The sequence below is a fragment of the Typopeltis vanoorti genome, chromosome 11, assembly GCF_054136105.1.
Source record: "Typopeltis vanoorti isolate ZY-2024b chromosome 11, IOZ_Tvanoo_1.0, whole genome shotgun sequence".
Taxonomy (NCBI): domain Eukaryota; kingdom Metazoa; phylum Arthropoda; class Arachnida; order Uropygi; family Thelyphonidae; genus Typopeltis; species Typopeltis vanoorti.
In genome coordinates this window covers 71,858,560-71,876,884 of record NC_143559.1, presented here as the reverse complement: position 1 = coordinate 71,876,884, position 18,325 = coordinate 71,858,560, and the positions used below count along the sequence as shown (strand labels likewise).

General features: G+C 34.9%; 1 protein-coding gene across 3 annotated transcripts in view; it reads left to right on the top strand.

The window, feature by feature from the left end:
* The window catches only part of LOC150101723 (transmembrane protein 62-like), a 280,792-nt gene that overhangs the window by 246,151 nt on the left and 16,316 nt on the right, over nucleotides 1-18,325 (top strand). For 2 of the 3 annotated variants that reach the window (XM_090400377.1, XM_090400376.1), the window contains one exon: nucleotides 13,196-13,314. The exons of the other annotated variant lie outside the window; for it this stretch is intronic. In XM_090400377.1, coding sequence (XP_090256503.1) covers nucleotides 13,196-13,314 — 119 coding nt within the window. The remainder of the gene's footprint in view (nucleotides 1-13,195; nucleotides 13,315-18,325) is intronic. 3 annotated transcript variants of the gene reach the window in all.

Genomic DNA, 18,325 nt, shown 5'->3' with positions numbered 1-18,325 from the left:
AGACGGTTCCATCTCCACCTCTGTCTATCGCAAGCCAACATTTTCAGGTTGCTACATTCACCATACTTCTGCTCACCATCCCTCTCAAAAATTTGGCATCATTAAATCATTGGTAACCAGAGCACACAGATTTTGCTCCTCCGAGGATTCTCTTAAACAAGAATTGGAAATAATCAAAAACACAGCCACTCTAAATGGATACAATCTCAAAACAACTCAAAAAATCATCAGCAACTTCTACACATCAACCTAGACAAGAACAAGCCCATAGGATTCCCATACCTTATATCAAAGGCATCTCCGAACAGCTCTCGAAAATTATGAAGAAATACAATCTTACTGCCACCTACAAACCCATCAACCAGATCCACAACCTGTTACGTTCTTCCAAAGACAAACTTTCACCTATGCTACTACCTGGTGTATACGAGGTTCCATGCTCCTGTAAACTCTCTTATTATGGACAGACAGGCAGATCAGTTTTTAAACGCATTTCGGAACATCAAGACCATATCCGCCTCATCAAACTGCTAAAATCAGGCCTCGCTCAACACGGAGTTGAAAACTCAAACCACAAGATCCACTGGAAAAAAACAAAACTCCTACACAGATCTTCATATAAATATGAACGCTTATATAAAGAAAGTGCTGAAGCCCTACTTCACAGACCAAATCTAAACCACAATGATGTTCTTACCATCCCTAAAGTATGGAAATTGTCATACAAAATTGTGTAAAAATAACTTAATTGTAATTTAATCTAATTTAAGTTCAGGCTGCAACTCGCCACTGCATGCAAATTTGGATTCCATTGTACGTATGCACCCTATCCTTTGTGTCATTCCTAGTATTGTTCTACCATACTGATGATGTCCTAAGATACCTAGGACGAAATATTTACGTAATAAAAAACCTACTACTGTGGTTCACGTGTGTTAATTTTAGTCGTTAAAACAATAGCTAACATTCAGTCAGTAATCTGTTCCAAGTTAGCATCAACCATAGATGAATGCAATCATTTCTGCCATATCCTCTTAGTCAGTGGGTACATTTTCAACATAACAAAATGCTGAATTTATCCCTCCCTCCCATTGTGTGCACATAAGAGGATGGTCTGAAAAGTTCTTGGCCTAACAATGAAAAAACAAATTTATAATTTCAAAATTATTTTTATTTTTCCACATAATCTCCCTTAGGGACACGGTCAGCTGGGCGACGGAATAAAAGATGAAATATGCAATTCTATTCTGTTGATCTATTATCAGATAAAAATGAGTTAAAAGAATGATATAAACAAAAAAATTGAAAAACTTGCTTATAATTTTTATTTCTGAGCTTTACTGCGTAAGGTGTCTTGTTTGGCAATTTTTCATTTGGGCGTTTTGTGTGCGGTTATTTAGTTTAATACGCATTCGCAAGATATTTTGACTTCTATTAAACAGTAAGACTAGTTAAAATATCTTGCGAATGCGTATTAAACTAAATAACCACACACAAAAAGCCCAAATGATAAATTGCCATACAAAAAAATTGAAAAATCTTATAATTAAGTTTATTTAATTTTATTTTTATTGTGTAGAATTATTACGAATTGTATTGAAGTTATATTGAAATTTCCCATAGAATTACGGTATAAACATAAAATTTGAAAAATCTCGCTTATAATTAAGTTTATTTTTATTGTCTGAAGAAGTATTTCTGAGCTTCACTGCATAAGGTGTCTTGTTTGGCAATTTATCATTGGACGTTTTTGTGTGCAGTTATTTAGTTTAATACACATTCGCAAGATATTTTGACTTCTATTAAACAGTAAGACTAGTTGTTTGTTTATTACATCGTTTCCAATATTTGTGTCAACGTTACAGTTACCACGTGCAAAGAACAAGTTTCAGTAAATAAAAGGTATGTATTCAAAATTTATAATCTTAATTGTATACGTGACATCTAAAATAAGAAAGGTTCAATTCAATTTTGGCGATGTGAAAATAAAAACAAAGGATGCAACGGCAGAATCTGGACAAGTGTCAGTGATGGATCACTAATTTCTGGAAATGCAGCCAGAGTAATAATGCAAGAAGTTAGTACAACAGCCAAAAAATTAGCTGATGAGCAACCCATCACAAATCAGAACTCAAGTTCTACAAAATGTTTCTTCTGCAGTAGAAGGAATGCTTCCAGTTCATAGCAGTCTGTGCAGAAATATTCAAAGAAGAAGATTAAAAAATTTAAAAGCCCAATTAATCCTGATTCTAGGGAAACAATAATTATTCCTGAAGAATACTTAAATTATGAATTCAGTCCATCACAATTTGAACTTTTTTTTATCGGCTGATTCTGGATCAGAACAGGTCGATCCCATGAGAATATTAATTTTTGGTCATGAAAGCCATGCAGTGTGGAGCCAAAGCATGAATGAATTATTTATGGATGGCACATTTTTACTTTCTCCCCCTCTTTTTGCTCAAATTTTTGTTATTTTGGCTAGAAAGGATGGAGGTCCTGTTTTCCCTATTTTATATTGTTTATTACCTAATAAGACTCTTGAAACATACACAAAATTATTTTATATGATGCATGAAATGTGGCCATTACTAGATCCCGAAAATATAAATGTTGACATTACTTAAATTAAGGGGATATTAAATCCCACATAGTTTTAAAACCGAATAAGAAACTCAAAGATTGGAATCAGAGAGTTATCTGAATCAACTCTCTGATTCCAATCTTTGAGTTTCTTATTCGGTTTTAAAACTATGTGGGATTTAATATCCCCTTAATTTAAGTAATGTTTTCATTGCCGAAATGAAGCTTATTAGCTCTTTATACTTAAGTAACTTAATGGTTGCACCTGTTTGGAAAACTCGTTCGCAAAGTACATAAGTTCTTTTCGCTATACACTTTGGTATTAGGTCTAGCTACTCACTGATGAAGCCTCAAAAAAGGCTGAAACCGGTCTGGGTAGTGACCTCCCTCCATAATGTAATAACAGCATACATTTCCTAGGAAATGTGTTTTTACATTATGGAAAATACCTAAGAATAGCGATCTGAACTTCTTCCTCCACCTTTGCAACGAGCCGCCCAGTATTGTACTACGTACTAGGATCACTTGCATTGGCTAACGCTAGTGTTCGCCGATACTTTATAGTTTACTATATTCGGCAAGTAACTCTCTGATTCCAATCTTTGAGTTTCTTATTCGGTTTTAAAACTATGTGGGATTTAATATCCCCTTAATTTAAGTAATGTTTTCATTGCCGAAATGAAGCTTATTAGCTCTTTATACTTAAGTATAAATGTTGATTTTGAAATTGCCATTCATCAAGTGTTACGTATAGTATTTACACAAGCTAACATAAATGGTCGCTTTTTTTTCATCTCGTACAAAATCTTCATAAGCATTTAGCTTCATGCAGTGTTTTAACCAGATATAATTCTGATGCGCAATTCGCTTTAAATTCAAAAATGATCACTTTGCTTGCTTTCGTTCCAGAACAAGATATTATTTACGCTATTTCTGAACTTGAGAATCATTTATCCAATGAATTTGAACCAATTTTAGAATGGTTTACAAACACATGCATAGGGCGTCTAAGGAATAACAGAACCAGGGCTCCACCGATTTTTCCCTTAAACGTTTGGTCTGTGTACCAAAGAACAGTAAATGGAACTGATAGGACAAATAATTTTGCAGAAGCCTGCCATCGAAAACTGCAATTGAGCTTTGGCAGCAGCGCGAGTCATCCAAATTTATGGATTTTTATAAATGGACTACAAAAAATTCAAAAAACATATGTTGATTATGAAAGAGCAGTAGCAGGTTTTCAACGTGAGCACAAACGTTGATGTTACGATGAAGCTGACCAAAGAATTTTGAAAAAAGTTATTAATTACGATACGGAAAATATAATAAAATATTTACATGATATTGCATATAACTAAAATATGAATTAATAAATTCAAAAAAAATTGTTTTGAATTTCATATACTTTTTTGTTTTAGTGTATATATGTAACATTTGTAAATATGTTTATTAATTACAAAATAATATTAATAAATGAATTTTAAAAAAAACTATTTTTTCTTTATTTAATACTGTGCAATTATACCTTTCATTTTTAAATTATTTTTGGACCACTCTTTTTAACCATCTCTTTCTTAAACGATCCTACAAATTTTGATATATGATATAAACAAAAATATATAATATAAATATTAACTAGCTGACTCATTTTTTTGTATGGGAAATTTCACTATAACTTCTATACAATTCGTAATTCTACACAATAAAAATAAACTTAATTATAAGTGAGATTTTTCAAATTTTGTTTATACCGTTCTTTTAATTCGTTTCTCAAAAAAAATTTTAATTTACCTGGTAATAGATCAACAGAATAGAATTGCATATTTGATCTTTTATTCTGTCGCCCAGTTGTCATGTACCCTTCCCTTGAGACTAATACATTTATTTCAGCGATGCTCCAGTGCCATTATCCCATCATTGTAGTGGTTCTCAGTAAGATCTGCAAAATGCCCCTCTACAGCTGCAATCACCTCTTGATTTGAAGAAAAACGCTGACCATCGAGGAAGAGTTTTAGTTTTGGGAAGAGAAAAAAAAGTCAGAGGGAGCCAAATCTGGGGAATAGGGCAGATGTTCCAACAATTCATCATAGTGCAGATCCCTTAATTTTCCCATTGCCAAGATACTTTTGTGGGCAGGTGCACTGTCCTGATGAAAGATGATTTTTTTTTTCTTCTGCATACCTAGTCTTTTCTCACGAATTTTTTTATCTAGTCTGGTTTAATTCAGGAAATATTATTCGCTGGTTATGGTTTTACCCTTTTCAAGATAATAAACAAAATGCCTTTAGCATCCCAAAACGCCGGTGCCATGACCTTTTCTACTGATGGAACCAACTTTGTCTTCTTCTGTCCACTGTTTGGATTCTGGTGTGTGTGTGTGTGTGTGTGTGTAATGACGAATCCAAGTCTTATCCATAGTAATAATCGATGCACAAAATCAGGTTTATTCTTGTTAAAATGCTCCAAGCACTGTTCAGAGATTTTCATGCGAGTGCGTTTTTGATCTGCTGTGAGCAAGCGCGGCACCCATCTTGCGCAAAGCTTTTTCATTTGCAATTCTTCATGCAAATATATCCTACATGTTCTTTTTGAAATGCCTATAGTCTCAGCAATTTCACGCACATTGACTCACCAGTTATCCAATACCATATTGTGCACTTGATCAATGATTTCTGGTGTTATTACACTTTTTTGGACGTCCTCCATGTGGATCATCTTCAAGGCTGGTATGGCCATGTTTAAACTCGGCAGCCCATTTCTTAATTGTCAAACGAAGGAGAAGAGTGCCCATAAACTTTTATGAACTTTAAATGAATTTCTTTTGCCGTTAAACCTTCTTTTAGAAATAATTTTATAACCGCACAATACTCAATTTTATCCATTTCAAGGGATACAGACAACTCTTTTGCTTCAGGCAGCTGTATAAAACAAACTACTTGTGTTACACCTGATATTTTAAGAATGTAGAATTCTCAGCTATCATGGTGTAACATGAAGAGAAATAAATTAAAAACCCTGCATAAAGGCTAATAGCTAATTTAAATGAATTATTTAAAAGAAAAAGAAATATTCTTGCATCCAATAAAATATATAAAATATAAAGGTGTTTGTTAAACTAACTAACAAAAAAAGAAAAGAATATATTAATGTTGTAATATGGTATAAATGAGAAAATTTAACTAAATAAGACAGAAAAGGATTAGTCATAAAAGATGGTATGTGAGAGGCTAGAGATTAAATTCATATAAAAATTTTGGAAAGGGGACTAAATTAGAGGCTAGCACAAGAAAAACAACAGACAATCGCTTAGGGTCAATTCCCGGATTGAGACTTCGTTACGGGCTCGCCGATCAAATGACGTTTGGCAGAAAAACGCCACCCTAATTGGTCGGTGAAGTAAAAACAAGTATGGGGCAGAGAAAAGAAGTTAAAAAAAGGCGCCGTTAGAAGAGCAGGTATAAAAGGGTTGGAACCCCCCCCCCCCCCACAGGAGGCTTTTTGGTTTTTGTTTTGGTTCTGTTCCCGAGGAGTTCTCTACGAGCTCCGTGGCATAGGTTTCATGCGGTTTTCCTGAGTGGAGATTGGGGTTATATCTCCGTCGTCACAACATGGAAACAAAAGTGAGCGGGATTTCGATTCCAAATTTCCTATGTAAGAAGCAAAGAATGCCATAGAGTCAAAGAAAAGGAAACATATTCTTTGTGTTTCAACTTCAGTGACAACCATGAGAAAGGGAAAGCTATAAAGATATCGATATCCACGTCGCGAGTCGCACAGCCATCATATAGATGATTCCTGAATTACGAAAGTTTAAGACCATGTAAGCATAGTTCAACTCCAAAAGGAACGTAGGAGTAGCAAATTATCGGAGAGGTTATACCAAGCTAGTTCAATCGGAAAAAGGTAAAGGCCCATATAAAAAACTCAAGAAAGAAAGGTACTGTAAAATATATCTAATGTTAACTAAAATTTGTCTGTAATAGGTATCATTATTCTAATACGGAACTGTTGAAGTGACCAAGGAAAATTTATACTAGGACTTTAGTATCTGACAGAATATATTAAAAGTAAGCTGGCTAGTGTTAATGTTATATGAATAATTAAGTGTCCTGAGAATTTTGCATGTCTATTGTAATGTATAGGAAAGTTAAAATGTCATAGTTGTGTGTTAGTGCAGTAAAAGGTTTATTTAATCTACTTAAGTTTTGATAGTTAAATAGTGTGAATTAATCTTATATGTCCGTGTCAAATGAATTTGTGTTGAATGTGTATGGCGGCATGATCGTAATACCCATTATTGGATCATAGCCTAATTACTTATGATAAACTGTCAGTTTGTAAATATTTAGTATAGCACTGAATTGAGTAATAACTAATATTTGAATTGTACCATGTTAAGGAATTTAATAAACCTTTTCTCCAATGATAAAACAGTTGTCTGAAATTGCTGTCCAATGCACCACTTGAAAAATTACGAACCTAATCATGTGGGAAATTAATGTGTTGAGAAACGAGATAAAGTGTCATGACTGCAACATAGTTACACTTTCAGACATATTTTAGTTCTTTCTCCTTGTTTTTGTATATAATATCTTAAACTAAATGTCCCAAAAGGCGCAGCATAATACAAATATTAGGGATACTAAGGGGAAAAATAACTTTGATATTAGTAAAAATTTTTGGTGATATCTCGTGCGTAGATAATAGAACATAGATAAAGGGGAAATAACTAGATAGAATAAAATCATAAAATGGGACATAACACTTGATAGAATTACTTGCAGTTTCACATGGATGCTTATGACAAATGTGACAACTTAGAAAAAAAAAATCTTGCTGATAGTGTTGCCATCTATGGTTGAGGCCGAGAACTTTTCAGACCACTCTCGTATTACAGTAATCAGGCCTAAAATCATGCCACCTCAGAAAATATAAAATTTTTCAAATAAAAAAATTACAATTTCCATACTACCGTTATTGTTCTACTAAAGATAAGCCACTTACTTTCTCAGTTTCAGGAGTATACAGAATTGCTGGTTCCTACAGCCTGCCTCTTATCAATAAACTGCAAAAAAAAATAATAGTGGTATCTGCCTAGAAGAACATAGCTATATCTCCTGCTATAGCTAAACATTCATGCCTAGGCACTACTCAGAGAATCGAATTTAAAAAAAGTCGATTTTTTTAAAAAAAAAAAGAAAAAAAAATAGCTGCCATACTTCATCATTGCAAGTTTAGACACAAGACAGTTATTATTATTTTTTTTTTTTCATGAAATCTATAGATGTTCTAACTGCCAGCAACGTTAATAAATACAGATATGTCATACTTTCAAGGATATGGGCATTTGTAACTTTAAGGCCTCTTGCTTAATAATCAGTGCTACTGACTATCATCCATGAACTTCACAATCTAATAATTTCCACTTCCATCGTGTGACTTGCCTGCATGCATGTTACAGTTTAGTTGTAGAAGATACAATTAGTCATGAAGATACTTCGTGTGCAAACTTTGTTTTGCTTATGCTTGGATAAAGGATTAAACAAGAATATAATTTCTAGGCAAGTTTAATTTAGTTACAGTTTAGCATATGATATATGTATGATATCAATGAAATGTTGGAAGCATTAAACTAACATTTTAATTTTACTTCTCTGGAATGTGCCATGTGTCTATTAAATGTACAATATAAGTTATAACCAATACTCAAATGTATATATATGCTTGATCACGAAACCTTTTGAAAACTTAGCTATGAACTGACAGCTTCTTTCAGTGAATGCTGTGCATGTGTGTGTGAGAGAGAGAAAGAGAGATTGTCCTTTGTATAGCATTGTAATAATATGTTGCTGAAACCCACAGATACAGTTTGTGTTAGATCACGGATAACAGTAAAGAATTTGGCAATTCTTCCACCTTGATCATTAGAATTGGAAAAGGGAAGCCAGTTTTTGTTGACATTAAAGTCAACAAGGCAGATAGCATTCATTGTTCAGGCAGTTAAACTTTGGAGATAAAAGTCTGAAAAGCTTGGAGATTGAGAAAAACAGAAGTGTAGCAGAATGATGCAAGGATAATATTCTAAGTTTGTTATTATGGCATGTTATGAATACATAGCCATTGTTGTGATGAAAAATCATGGAGAGTTGTTTAAGCAGTTAAGGACTTGGGTTGTTGCAGCTACCAGTTAGGAGTTTTGTTAGAAATAAAAGATCGAGTCAGGCCAACGCGCGCGCGCGCACACACACACAGAATGGTCTCCCAGCCATAATATGGGCTCAATAGTGCTTTCCATTTACCACTGTATATTGATTCCCTCTAGGCATATGACTTAGCAGATTAAGGTTTCAGTAATTATTTACAAGTTGTTGGTTGATTGAAGCTTCTTGATGCATTACCATTATCGGGTTTATTTGTAGCTACTGTCTACCAGACAGTCTGCAAAACTTTACTACAGTACCTTTTTGGCATGCATTTGAAGGATGTCACCTAGATTATGAGGTAGGGAAAAAAACTAACTAGAAGCTTTCTGTGGAAATCAGATGTGGCAACAGTCATTTCAGGTCCTCACCTGTCTCCCATCACCCATTAATCAGTGTAGAATTTCACCAAATGATAAATCATCTGGCATGTAAAGTCTCATGACAAGAGTGTATTGCATAAGTCATGGAGATGAATAATAACCTAGTCACACAGATAAGAGGGTAGTGGTCCTGAATTATTATAAGAATATATGAAGGAACTTTTATAGGAATGCAATCAGCTGATAGTGCTTTTCTTTTGTCTGATGTTTTAATTTCTGTATGAATAATACCTTTAAGGGCATAGAGGGGAATATATAATTGTTTGCTGATAAAAAGTTAAAAGGAATCTTAAATGATTATAGTATAACCTTAAGAATTTAAATAGACTGGCATTATGAACATGAGAGAATGAAGCCAGACCAGTGTCTTGCACAGTATATAATTTTATATCTGAAGTTCTGTGTTATGATAGTCATATATTCATACAGTCAAGATATTGATAGTGGACAGGAAATTGAAATGCAGGAGACATTCTCTAAAGGCACTGAAGACAAAAGAATTACTGAATGTTGGTTCATTTTATTTGACTGCATCTGAAATTCTGTGCATGATTGTAAAGAAATATTTGGAGAGAGAGAGAGATGATGAATTGTTGGTATCATCTTAGAAATAACTTCTTCCTATTTATGTATTAGGCCTAGTGGCCTGTTACAGGGCTGTCCTTAGCCCTTCCAAACCATATCCGTCCCGAGGATAATGTGGTTAGTCATGTCTGTAGATGCATGTGTTCACGGGGCCTATTTGCCTGTTCTGGGGGATGAAAAACCTGAGTTTCCATGTAAAAAAAACTCCCTACCTCCATATGAGACCAGCTAACTCACCTTTTGTCAAAAGAGACCAGATAAAGGTTCCTCATGTCACTGACGGGAATCGAACCCAGGTCTTTCCGACCAAAGGGCTCTGTCTATACCGACTGAGCTACCGAGGCTCTTTTAGAAATATCATTATTGTTACCAGACCTCCATGAGTCAAAAAAGACCCATTGTGGGAGGAACAAACACTGTTACACATAAAGCCCATAAAACCATGCTTTAAAACTCATTCAGTATATTTCATTCAGAGTGTATTCTCATTCACGACAATGTCAGGCAATTCATTCCACTCACCAACCACTCTCCATGCAAAGAACCTACTCCTTATGTCCCTGTTCACACCCTTCTTATTCAGCTTCCATAATGCTTCCTTGTTCTAGCCCTTCTCCCATTCTATGAAAAATTTCTTCTGCTAATTCAGTAACAACCCTTTTACCAATTGGGTATATGATTCCCATATTAATGGAATCATATCTCCTCCATTCTTCCTATTCACATGGTTCTGTCAACTACATTCACTCAATCTGTGTTCATATTCTACATCCCAAAGACCAGTTACCACCTTAGTTATTCTTTTCTAGATCCTTTTCAACATATCCTCATCACCATGAAAACCAGAGGCCAAATCTGTGTGCAGTAATCATATGTGGCCTTATACTGTATAGCATGGCACAAAAAAATAGTACTGAACTTTGACACCTTTACTAACATATATTGTCATTATAGTTATTCAGTACTCTTTTTTTTTTTTCACTATACTGTACAATGGAACCAGAACCTCTTCTTTATTTCTGCACATTAAGATCCTCCACATCATTGCTATAATAATAATAAATAATAATAATAATAATAATAATAATAATAAAATTCAACCGAACATGTTAAAATTCGTAAACGTGTTAAAACTAAGAAATATATATATATATATATATATACAGGGTGTTCGGGATAAATTTGACATATTTATAATTAATTATATTTTTCCGTAAGTTACATGTATTAACACACACTTCTCTTCATTTAAAAGTTTGGACCCTTCTTCATTCATATACAAGATGTCAGAAAGGATGGATAGCTGGAACCCACCTGAATCATGGAAGAGAATAACTTGTATCATGATGATTCGTGCCCGCCATCAAAATAAGGATATTACGACTGCTGCCCAATGCTCCCTGAATACAGTAAAAACAATCAGGCATGAACTAGAGACTTGCAATGGTGACTACGAGGATGTAGCAAGAAGAAAGATCCCTAGCAGACGATCTGATTGCGTTCGTACAGCAGAATTCCTCGCAAATCTGCAGGAACAGGTGTTGAAGAACCCTGGCATTGGAATTCGGGCTTTGTTCGTGGAGTTGCTAACTGTAGTCAAGCCCTGGATAACAAGGGTAGCCAATGGTAGGCCGTATGTATGGCAGCAGGATTCGGCCCCTTGCCACACCTCTGGGAAAAGTCAAAAATGGTTGTCTGAAAATTTCTACGACTTCACCAGTCCAAATGTTTGGCCTCCAAACTCCCCAGACCTTAACCCCATGGATTATTTTGTATGGGGCGCAGTTGAAAAAGACACCAATCGCACTTCCAGTAATACAAAAGCCCAGTTAATGGATAAAATTAAAACAGTTTTTGCGGCCCTTCCCAGGGAGACTGTAGCATCAGCTTGTTCGAGATTCCGAAGCAGAATTGAAGCTGTGATCGATGCTAATGGTGGTTATTTTGAGTAAATCTTGTTGATAGTATTGTAATTAACTCTGCCTGTAATGTTTTTTTGTCAATTCATTAAATTTAATAGATACAAAGAAGATTTTCTTTTTCCTTACGAAACTGTCAAATTTATCCCGAACACCCTGTATATATATAGTGAATGTTGTTATGACAGTTTCACATATTATTGGAATTCGGTTAAAGAGAGTTAGCATTTCAACTCAATTGTTGGCTTGCTTTTATCTTTCTGTTGCGTGATCTTTAGTTAATGCCACACGAATCATATTAATAATAATAATAATAAATAATAATAATAAAATTCAACCGAACATGTTAAAATTCGTAAACGTGTTAAAACTAAGAAATATATATATATATATATATATAGTGAATGTTGTTATGACAGTTTCACATATTATTGGAATTCGGTTAAAGAGAGTTAGCATTTCAACTCAATTGTTGGCTTGCTTTTATCTTTCTGTTGCGTGATCTTTAGTTAATGCCACACGAATCATATTCACGTCTTAATAACCTGCCATTGCTGTCTGTTTCGCGTTAGGCTTAATTACCGTAAAGGGAGATGTGATAATCTGATGTGATAACTTCCCAACTTGTGCAGTGTGACCTCTGAACTTCAAATTTTTGTCCATCACCACTGTCTTCTCCAAAATTTCTCCACCAACTTAATATTTTGCATCCCATTGTAGCCTATCAAATTTCAGAACCTCACACTTTGCAACATTGAACTGACAGTTCCCTACTGTTGCCCACTCATATAATCTATTCTAGTCCTGTAAGGCCACAACATCTGTTTGGTTCCTCAACACTTTCTTCAGTTTGCATCAAAGTGATCAAACCTGGAACCTTTCACACATAAAACAAATGTGATAGCCACTACACCATGGAACCTGCTTGTGAATATCACTACTCTTGACTGTTGATTGTGAAGGTAATTTAACCTGTATTTGTTGTGTAGATAGAATGAGGACTTGGGTTGAAAGAATTTAATAAACATAGGAGAGTTGTTTTGTACATAAGATGGAAAGAACAAGGGAAAGTTTATTCTTTCAAGCTGAGTTAGTGGTCAGTGAAATGTTGCCAGAAGAAGCAGTGTGTTGGTGGCAAATTTTAGTAGTAGTATCATAATAGATATTATGTAAAGTGTTGAGTCTTTTCAAGATGAGCCATGGGACATCATAGTAGTGTTCAAGTAATAACATTTTCAAGGCATTTTCAGTTACATGTCTAATCTTAAACAAGGCTAATGCCCCCCCCCCCCTTCCACACACACACACACACACACACAAGAAAATTGGATATTTTTCATCATGCAGCATACTCCATAAAAACACACAATTGATAGACATTAGACAACTTTTTGTTTTATGTGCTTCGCTATTAATTATGAATAACTTTGCTTATTTTGATCTTTTACAAACACTGTCAGTTCAGGTCTACATATTATTCATTTATTGTATCATGCATTAATATAGTGTCTTGTTTATGAAATAGGTCCATGGTTCATAGGAGAAATAATAGATCATCATATTGGTGCCTGTTTTGTATGGGGTATCTTTATTGCAGGAACATTTTTACCTGGTGGGCTAACTTTTTTTGCTGGTACTGCATATGTAAGTGTCCTTTGTTAATTTTTTATTATTTGTAATTTTAACAATTTCAGTAATTTTTGGTGGCTTTTGTGATGTGACACCTTCTTTAGCAACTTGTATGGTAAAGTATAAGTTCTGCACCACTTCAACCTGAGTATCTGGGTCTGGCTTCCACTGATGAGACCTCAAAAAAGATCGAAACTGGTCTGGTAGTGATCCCCCCCCTTCCCATAATGTATAACATCATACGTGTCTGCTAGGAGATGTTTCTCATTATGAGAAATACTAAGGATAGTGATCAGAGCTTACTCCGCCTTCACTACGAGTTGCCCCTCATGAAAGGTTTGCTTATGCTTGGATCTGCCAAAACTTTTATAGTTTCTATCTATATTCAGCATGAAACCCTTGTAGTTTCTCTATTCGGCTTTGAAATAATGTTGGATTCCATATCCATTTAATTTGAATAATTTTGCATCGCCAAAGTGAAACCTTTTGGCTCTCTTTTTCACTAGTTAACAATTTCATTTTGTTGAAAGAGGAGAGAAGTTACAATTATTTTTTTTTTTTTACCGTAATGTCTCAAATATGAGATTCAACATGGGTAGTTTATGTTGATCATAATAAAAATAGATGTGCAAATTCATGATTAGTATGTATGGATTAAAGTTACTTCTACATCTCATCTAGAGCAGGAGTTCTTAATATTGTCATTGAAATTCTCTGTTTTCCCTCCCCTTTTCTGTTCTTGGCAAATATCTAATACTGTAATGTAATAAGATTCAAATTTAATTGAAGTGCTGGAAATATTATGCTGATTTCATGCACATTTAATGTGATATTTAAATAATTACAATCTGATTATTCATAGAAATACACAAAGCACACCACTTCTTTCAATCTTTGGCAAGTACCTTGACATCATTCCGATCTACTTCACTATCTCTTTCAACGTGTTTTGGATGCTTCTCTCCTATGTCTGCTTACCTCTGCTTCTTCATCTTGTCAGGCTCATTTTCCATTCTTTGAATGTGTCCACACTATCTGAGTTATGCTTCCTGGATAATTGTTTTCAGTGGTTTTACTTATTGTTATTGTTTTTTCTTGTTTCTTCTGATTTTATTGTCTTTTCCTAAACATTCTCAATTCAGTGGCTGGCAATTGGCTGAAGTGGCAGTTGGTCACTTCTTTCTTCCAATAGAGAGAATGACACCTTCTAGATTCTCAAGCAAGAAGAGAATTTTTTCTCCCTCATAAAAGAAATTTGCAGTTACTTTTAGCATAAATATCACACAATGACTTTTTTTGGTATGAGAAAAAACATTCATAGACGCTCTAGATATTAAGGTGGTGGGCAGTGTTGCACAGACACCATCAATTATACTATGGCTGTGACATTCATACATATCACTTGTTGCTTTTCTTTCTGCAGATTACCCAAATATTCCACCCCTCCTGCTGTCTACCAACAGGAGGGGGTGGAATGGAATTCTCTGATTTTGTGCTTGTACAGATGATTCAAGATCGAGGTTCTAGTGGGATCTGCTGTCTTCCCAGAGAGCATATCTGCTCAGATAGATCCTCTGGAATGTAACTTCACTGGTGAGCTCTATGGAATAAGAGCTGGCCAACTATATAACACTGCAGTGCATTATATATACTGATTCACAAAGTTCTCTACAGGCAATAAGATATCTAGAGCTGCAGAAACATCTGGACTCTCTTATATTCATGTCCTCCCTCAGTTATGGAAGCTATATATGGACATGCATCTCTGTTTGATCCCAAGCCACGTTGGGATTAAGGAAAATGAGGCTGCAAGCAATGCAGCTAGGTCAGCTTTTTTTTCTCAAGCTTTCATCAAACTGCATATCCCCTACACCAATTAAAGGCAGATCATCAGACAAACCTTTATTACAGTGGTACTCATGGAATAGAGAGACCATAAAGAGGATGTTGTTCCTGCTCGGCTTCATTACTTGTTTTAATTGTAATTATTACTTGTTTTAATTGTAATTATTACTTGTTTTAATTGGCTGTCCTTGTTTCATCATTGAGTGCAGTGACTATTTTAGTTATATTAGTAATGTCTGAGCCCTATACAGTTGGGGATTTTATCAGATTCATCAAGTGTTATTTTCATTTTTAAATGTTTATGGTTAAATTTGCATATCGTATACATTTGTTTTGTTGAATTTTTATGCATGTTTTTATGAATTTCTTACTTGGTATACTTGTTTTTTTACATTTGCTTTTGAATGCACATATTCTTACATCTGTTTATGCTATTATTTGTATGTATACTTACTGTGTATTTATTACCTTGTGTACTGCTGTGACATGTATTGATACAGCAATGATATTATCGATCCTTGCACAATAAACCTTAAACCAAACGAAATCTTATATACAGTAATACTGTACATAAGATTATTGCGTCGTATGAGCGGATCATCATTCATACGATGATTTTTCAACTGTGTTCAATGTCCATTTATACTAAGCTGCATTTGTTCACACATGGTATAGTGGCATGATGATACCATAAATCGACCAATGTGAAGGTGTTTATTTACGACATCATTGCTCGCTACAACATTTCTGTGTTTGGCATTTTTCTGTGAATTATAAACTGCTTATAAATTATTTTAATAAAATGATGGCAGATAAATCGAAAGTAAGGATGCTGTTGCATCCAGTGAATAGAATAAGAATAAACATATTGCATTGCATTCTAAGATTCAAATTATTAAAATTAGTGATAATGGTGTATCCAACACTGAGATAGTCTATAGACTGAACTTGCCTCACACTATTGCTGTTACATTTCTTAAAAATATAGATAGTGATTAGTGCTGCACTAGTTAATACTACAGTTATCTATAAACGTGACAGTTTTATTTCTAAAATGGAAAAACTTAATTTAATAGTATAGATTGATGATCAAACTAGTTGGCATGTTCATTTAAGTCAATCTATTGATCCAGTTTTTCATTTCCAAAAATTATTTAACATTTTTGGTTTGCATAACCAACACAAATTAATGCTTTATTTGCATCGTTTATGTACACACTGCTTGGAGAGTAGTCGCAGACCAATGGGCAAAGCGTGTTGTGCCATGTAACAAGTCATGTTTGTAGTCAGTATAAATTGGTTGATTATGCTCCAAGTCAGCGCAGCTGTGTCCAGTTGAAATGGCTGCAAGAAGGGAACCGATGGAGTTTGAAGGAGGCATTGTGATAGGATGCCATGTTGCAGGCTTATCTGTTCACAAATTGAGTCTTCCAAGGTCAACAATCAGTGATACCATACTGAGATGGAAGTGCAGGATGTCAACTGCAACCCACAATGGATGACTCACTGAATGTGACCGTAGGGTGCTACAAAGAATACAGTGAAGAATATTGTCCTCTGAATACTGAACAATACAGTGCTTCCTAAATTATGGCATTTCTACAGAACTGAACATTGTCCTGTAGGATTATGGTAGGAAAGTATGTCCTGCATCTTATTAAGGTGACTTCCATGGCTGTTTGTTCCTCGCACTATGGTGTCTGTTGACTTCTTTCTAAGCAGTGTATATGACCACTTAAAAATGTTTTTAAACTATTACATGCAATGACAAGCTGGAAAGCTGTGTTATGGAATCAGTGATTCACTATACAAAAAATTCAGTATATGAAAATGGTCTTGGAACTTAGTGTGCCTTATGACCAAGGTAATACTTGTAGTTCTCACACTGTGTGCAACTCGTTTTTTTTTTTTTTTTAATAATAGATGCCATTGTATTTCTGGTAGCCTCTGAAAGCTTAAAAAAAAAATATTTCACAATCTCAGTCAAAATCTTGAACATTTTCATACCTTGTCATGATCTTGCTCTTGAGTATTGCTTTATTTTTCTTTTAATGACTTCATTCCATTCTCTCTCTTCCTAACTTACTAGCAATTGCATATAATTCTTTGTGATTCCTCCCCCCCCCCATATGAGCACTTGTTTGTTGTAGAGTAGAGCAGACCTCCCAATTGCATTGCTGATACTTTTTGTTTTTTTTTAAATGCTTTCTTCTCATATTCTTCACTCCCTTCTCCTGAGTTTTTTTTCTATTGTATCATCCAGACCATCATCACCCACTGGGATCTAACACCTTACCACTGCATTTGCGGTGCAACTAGTGTACATCCAGAAACCGGGTTACTGATCATCTCATTGATTGGAGTGAGGAGAGGACACACGGGAGGAAGGAATTGGATTTTATGCGGTTATTAAGGGATAACTATCTGCGACAGCATGTAATGGAAAATACTAGGGGTCAGAGAGCGCTTGACCTAGTAATTACATCTGAGGATTTGGCTGTAACAAATATGACCATATTGCCACCAATTGGTGAGAGTGATCATAGGGTCTTGACTTGGGAGGTGGCTAAAGGTGTAGAATTTTCAATTAAGACGGGGTACATGTGGAATTATCGGGCTGGAAAGTATGACAAGCTTAGGAGTTTGATTGGTTCGGTGCCATGGCATGTACAACTGCAAGGACTAGAAGTTGATAATGCATAGGAGGTAGTTAAGAAGTGCTTGCATGAAGCAATGGCTGACTGTATACCTAGAGTCCGAATAATAAATCAAGTAGGGGATAAATGGATGAATAACACCATTAAGCTTGAGCTGCAAAAAAAGAAACAACTATGGAGGGAATTTAAGGAGAAAGGTGACCGGCAGGCACATGAACGGTATAAAGCGCAGGCCAGAAGGGTGACGAGTGTGGTAAGAAAAGCAAAAAAGGATTACAAAAGAACATTGGCCATATAGGCTAAAGAGAATCCTAAACAGTTTTTTAGATATGTAGCAAGTAAAAGGGAAAATGTACATTCTCCTGAGAATGAAGACTTCATCATCTTTATTATCAGGGCCTTAACAAGCCCCCAACATGTCAAGAAACCATCATAATATCATATGAAATAATAAGAAAATAAAACATCAGCAACAGCAACAAGAGTACCAATAGTTAGTTGAGGGGATAAAAATCCCTTATTGT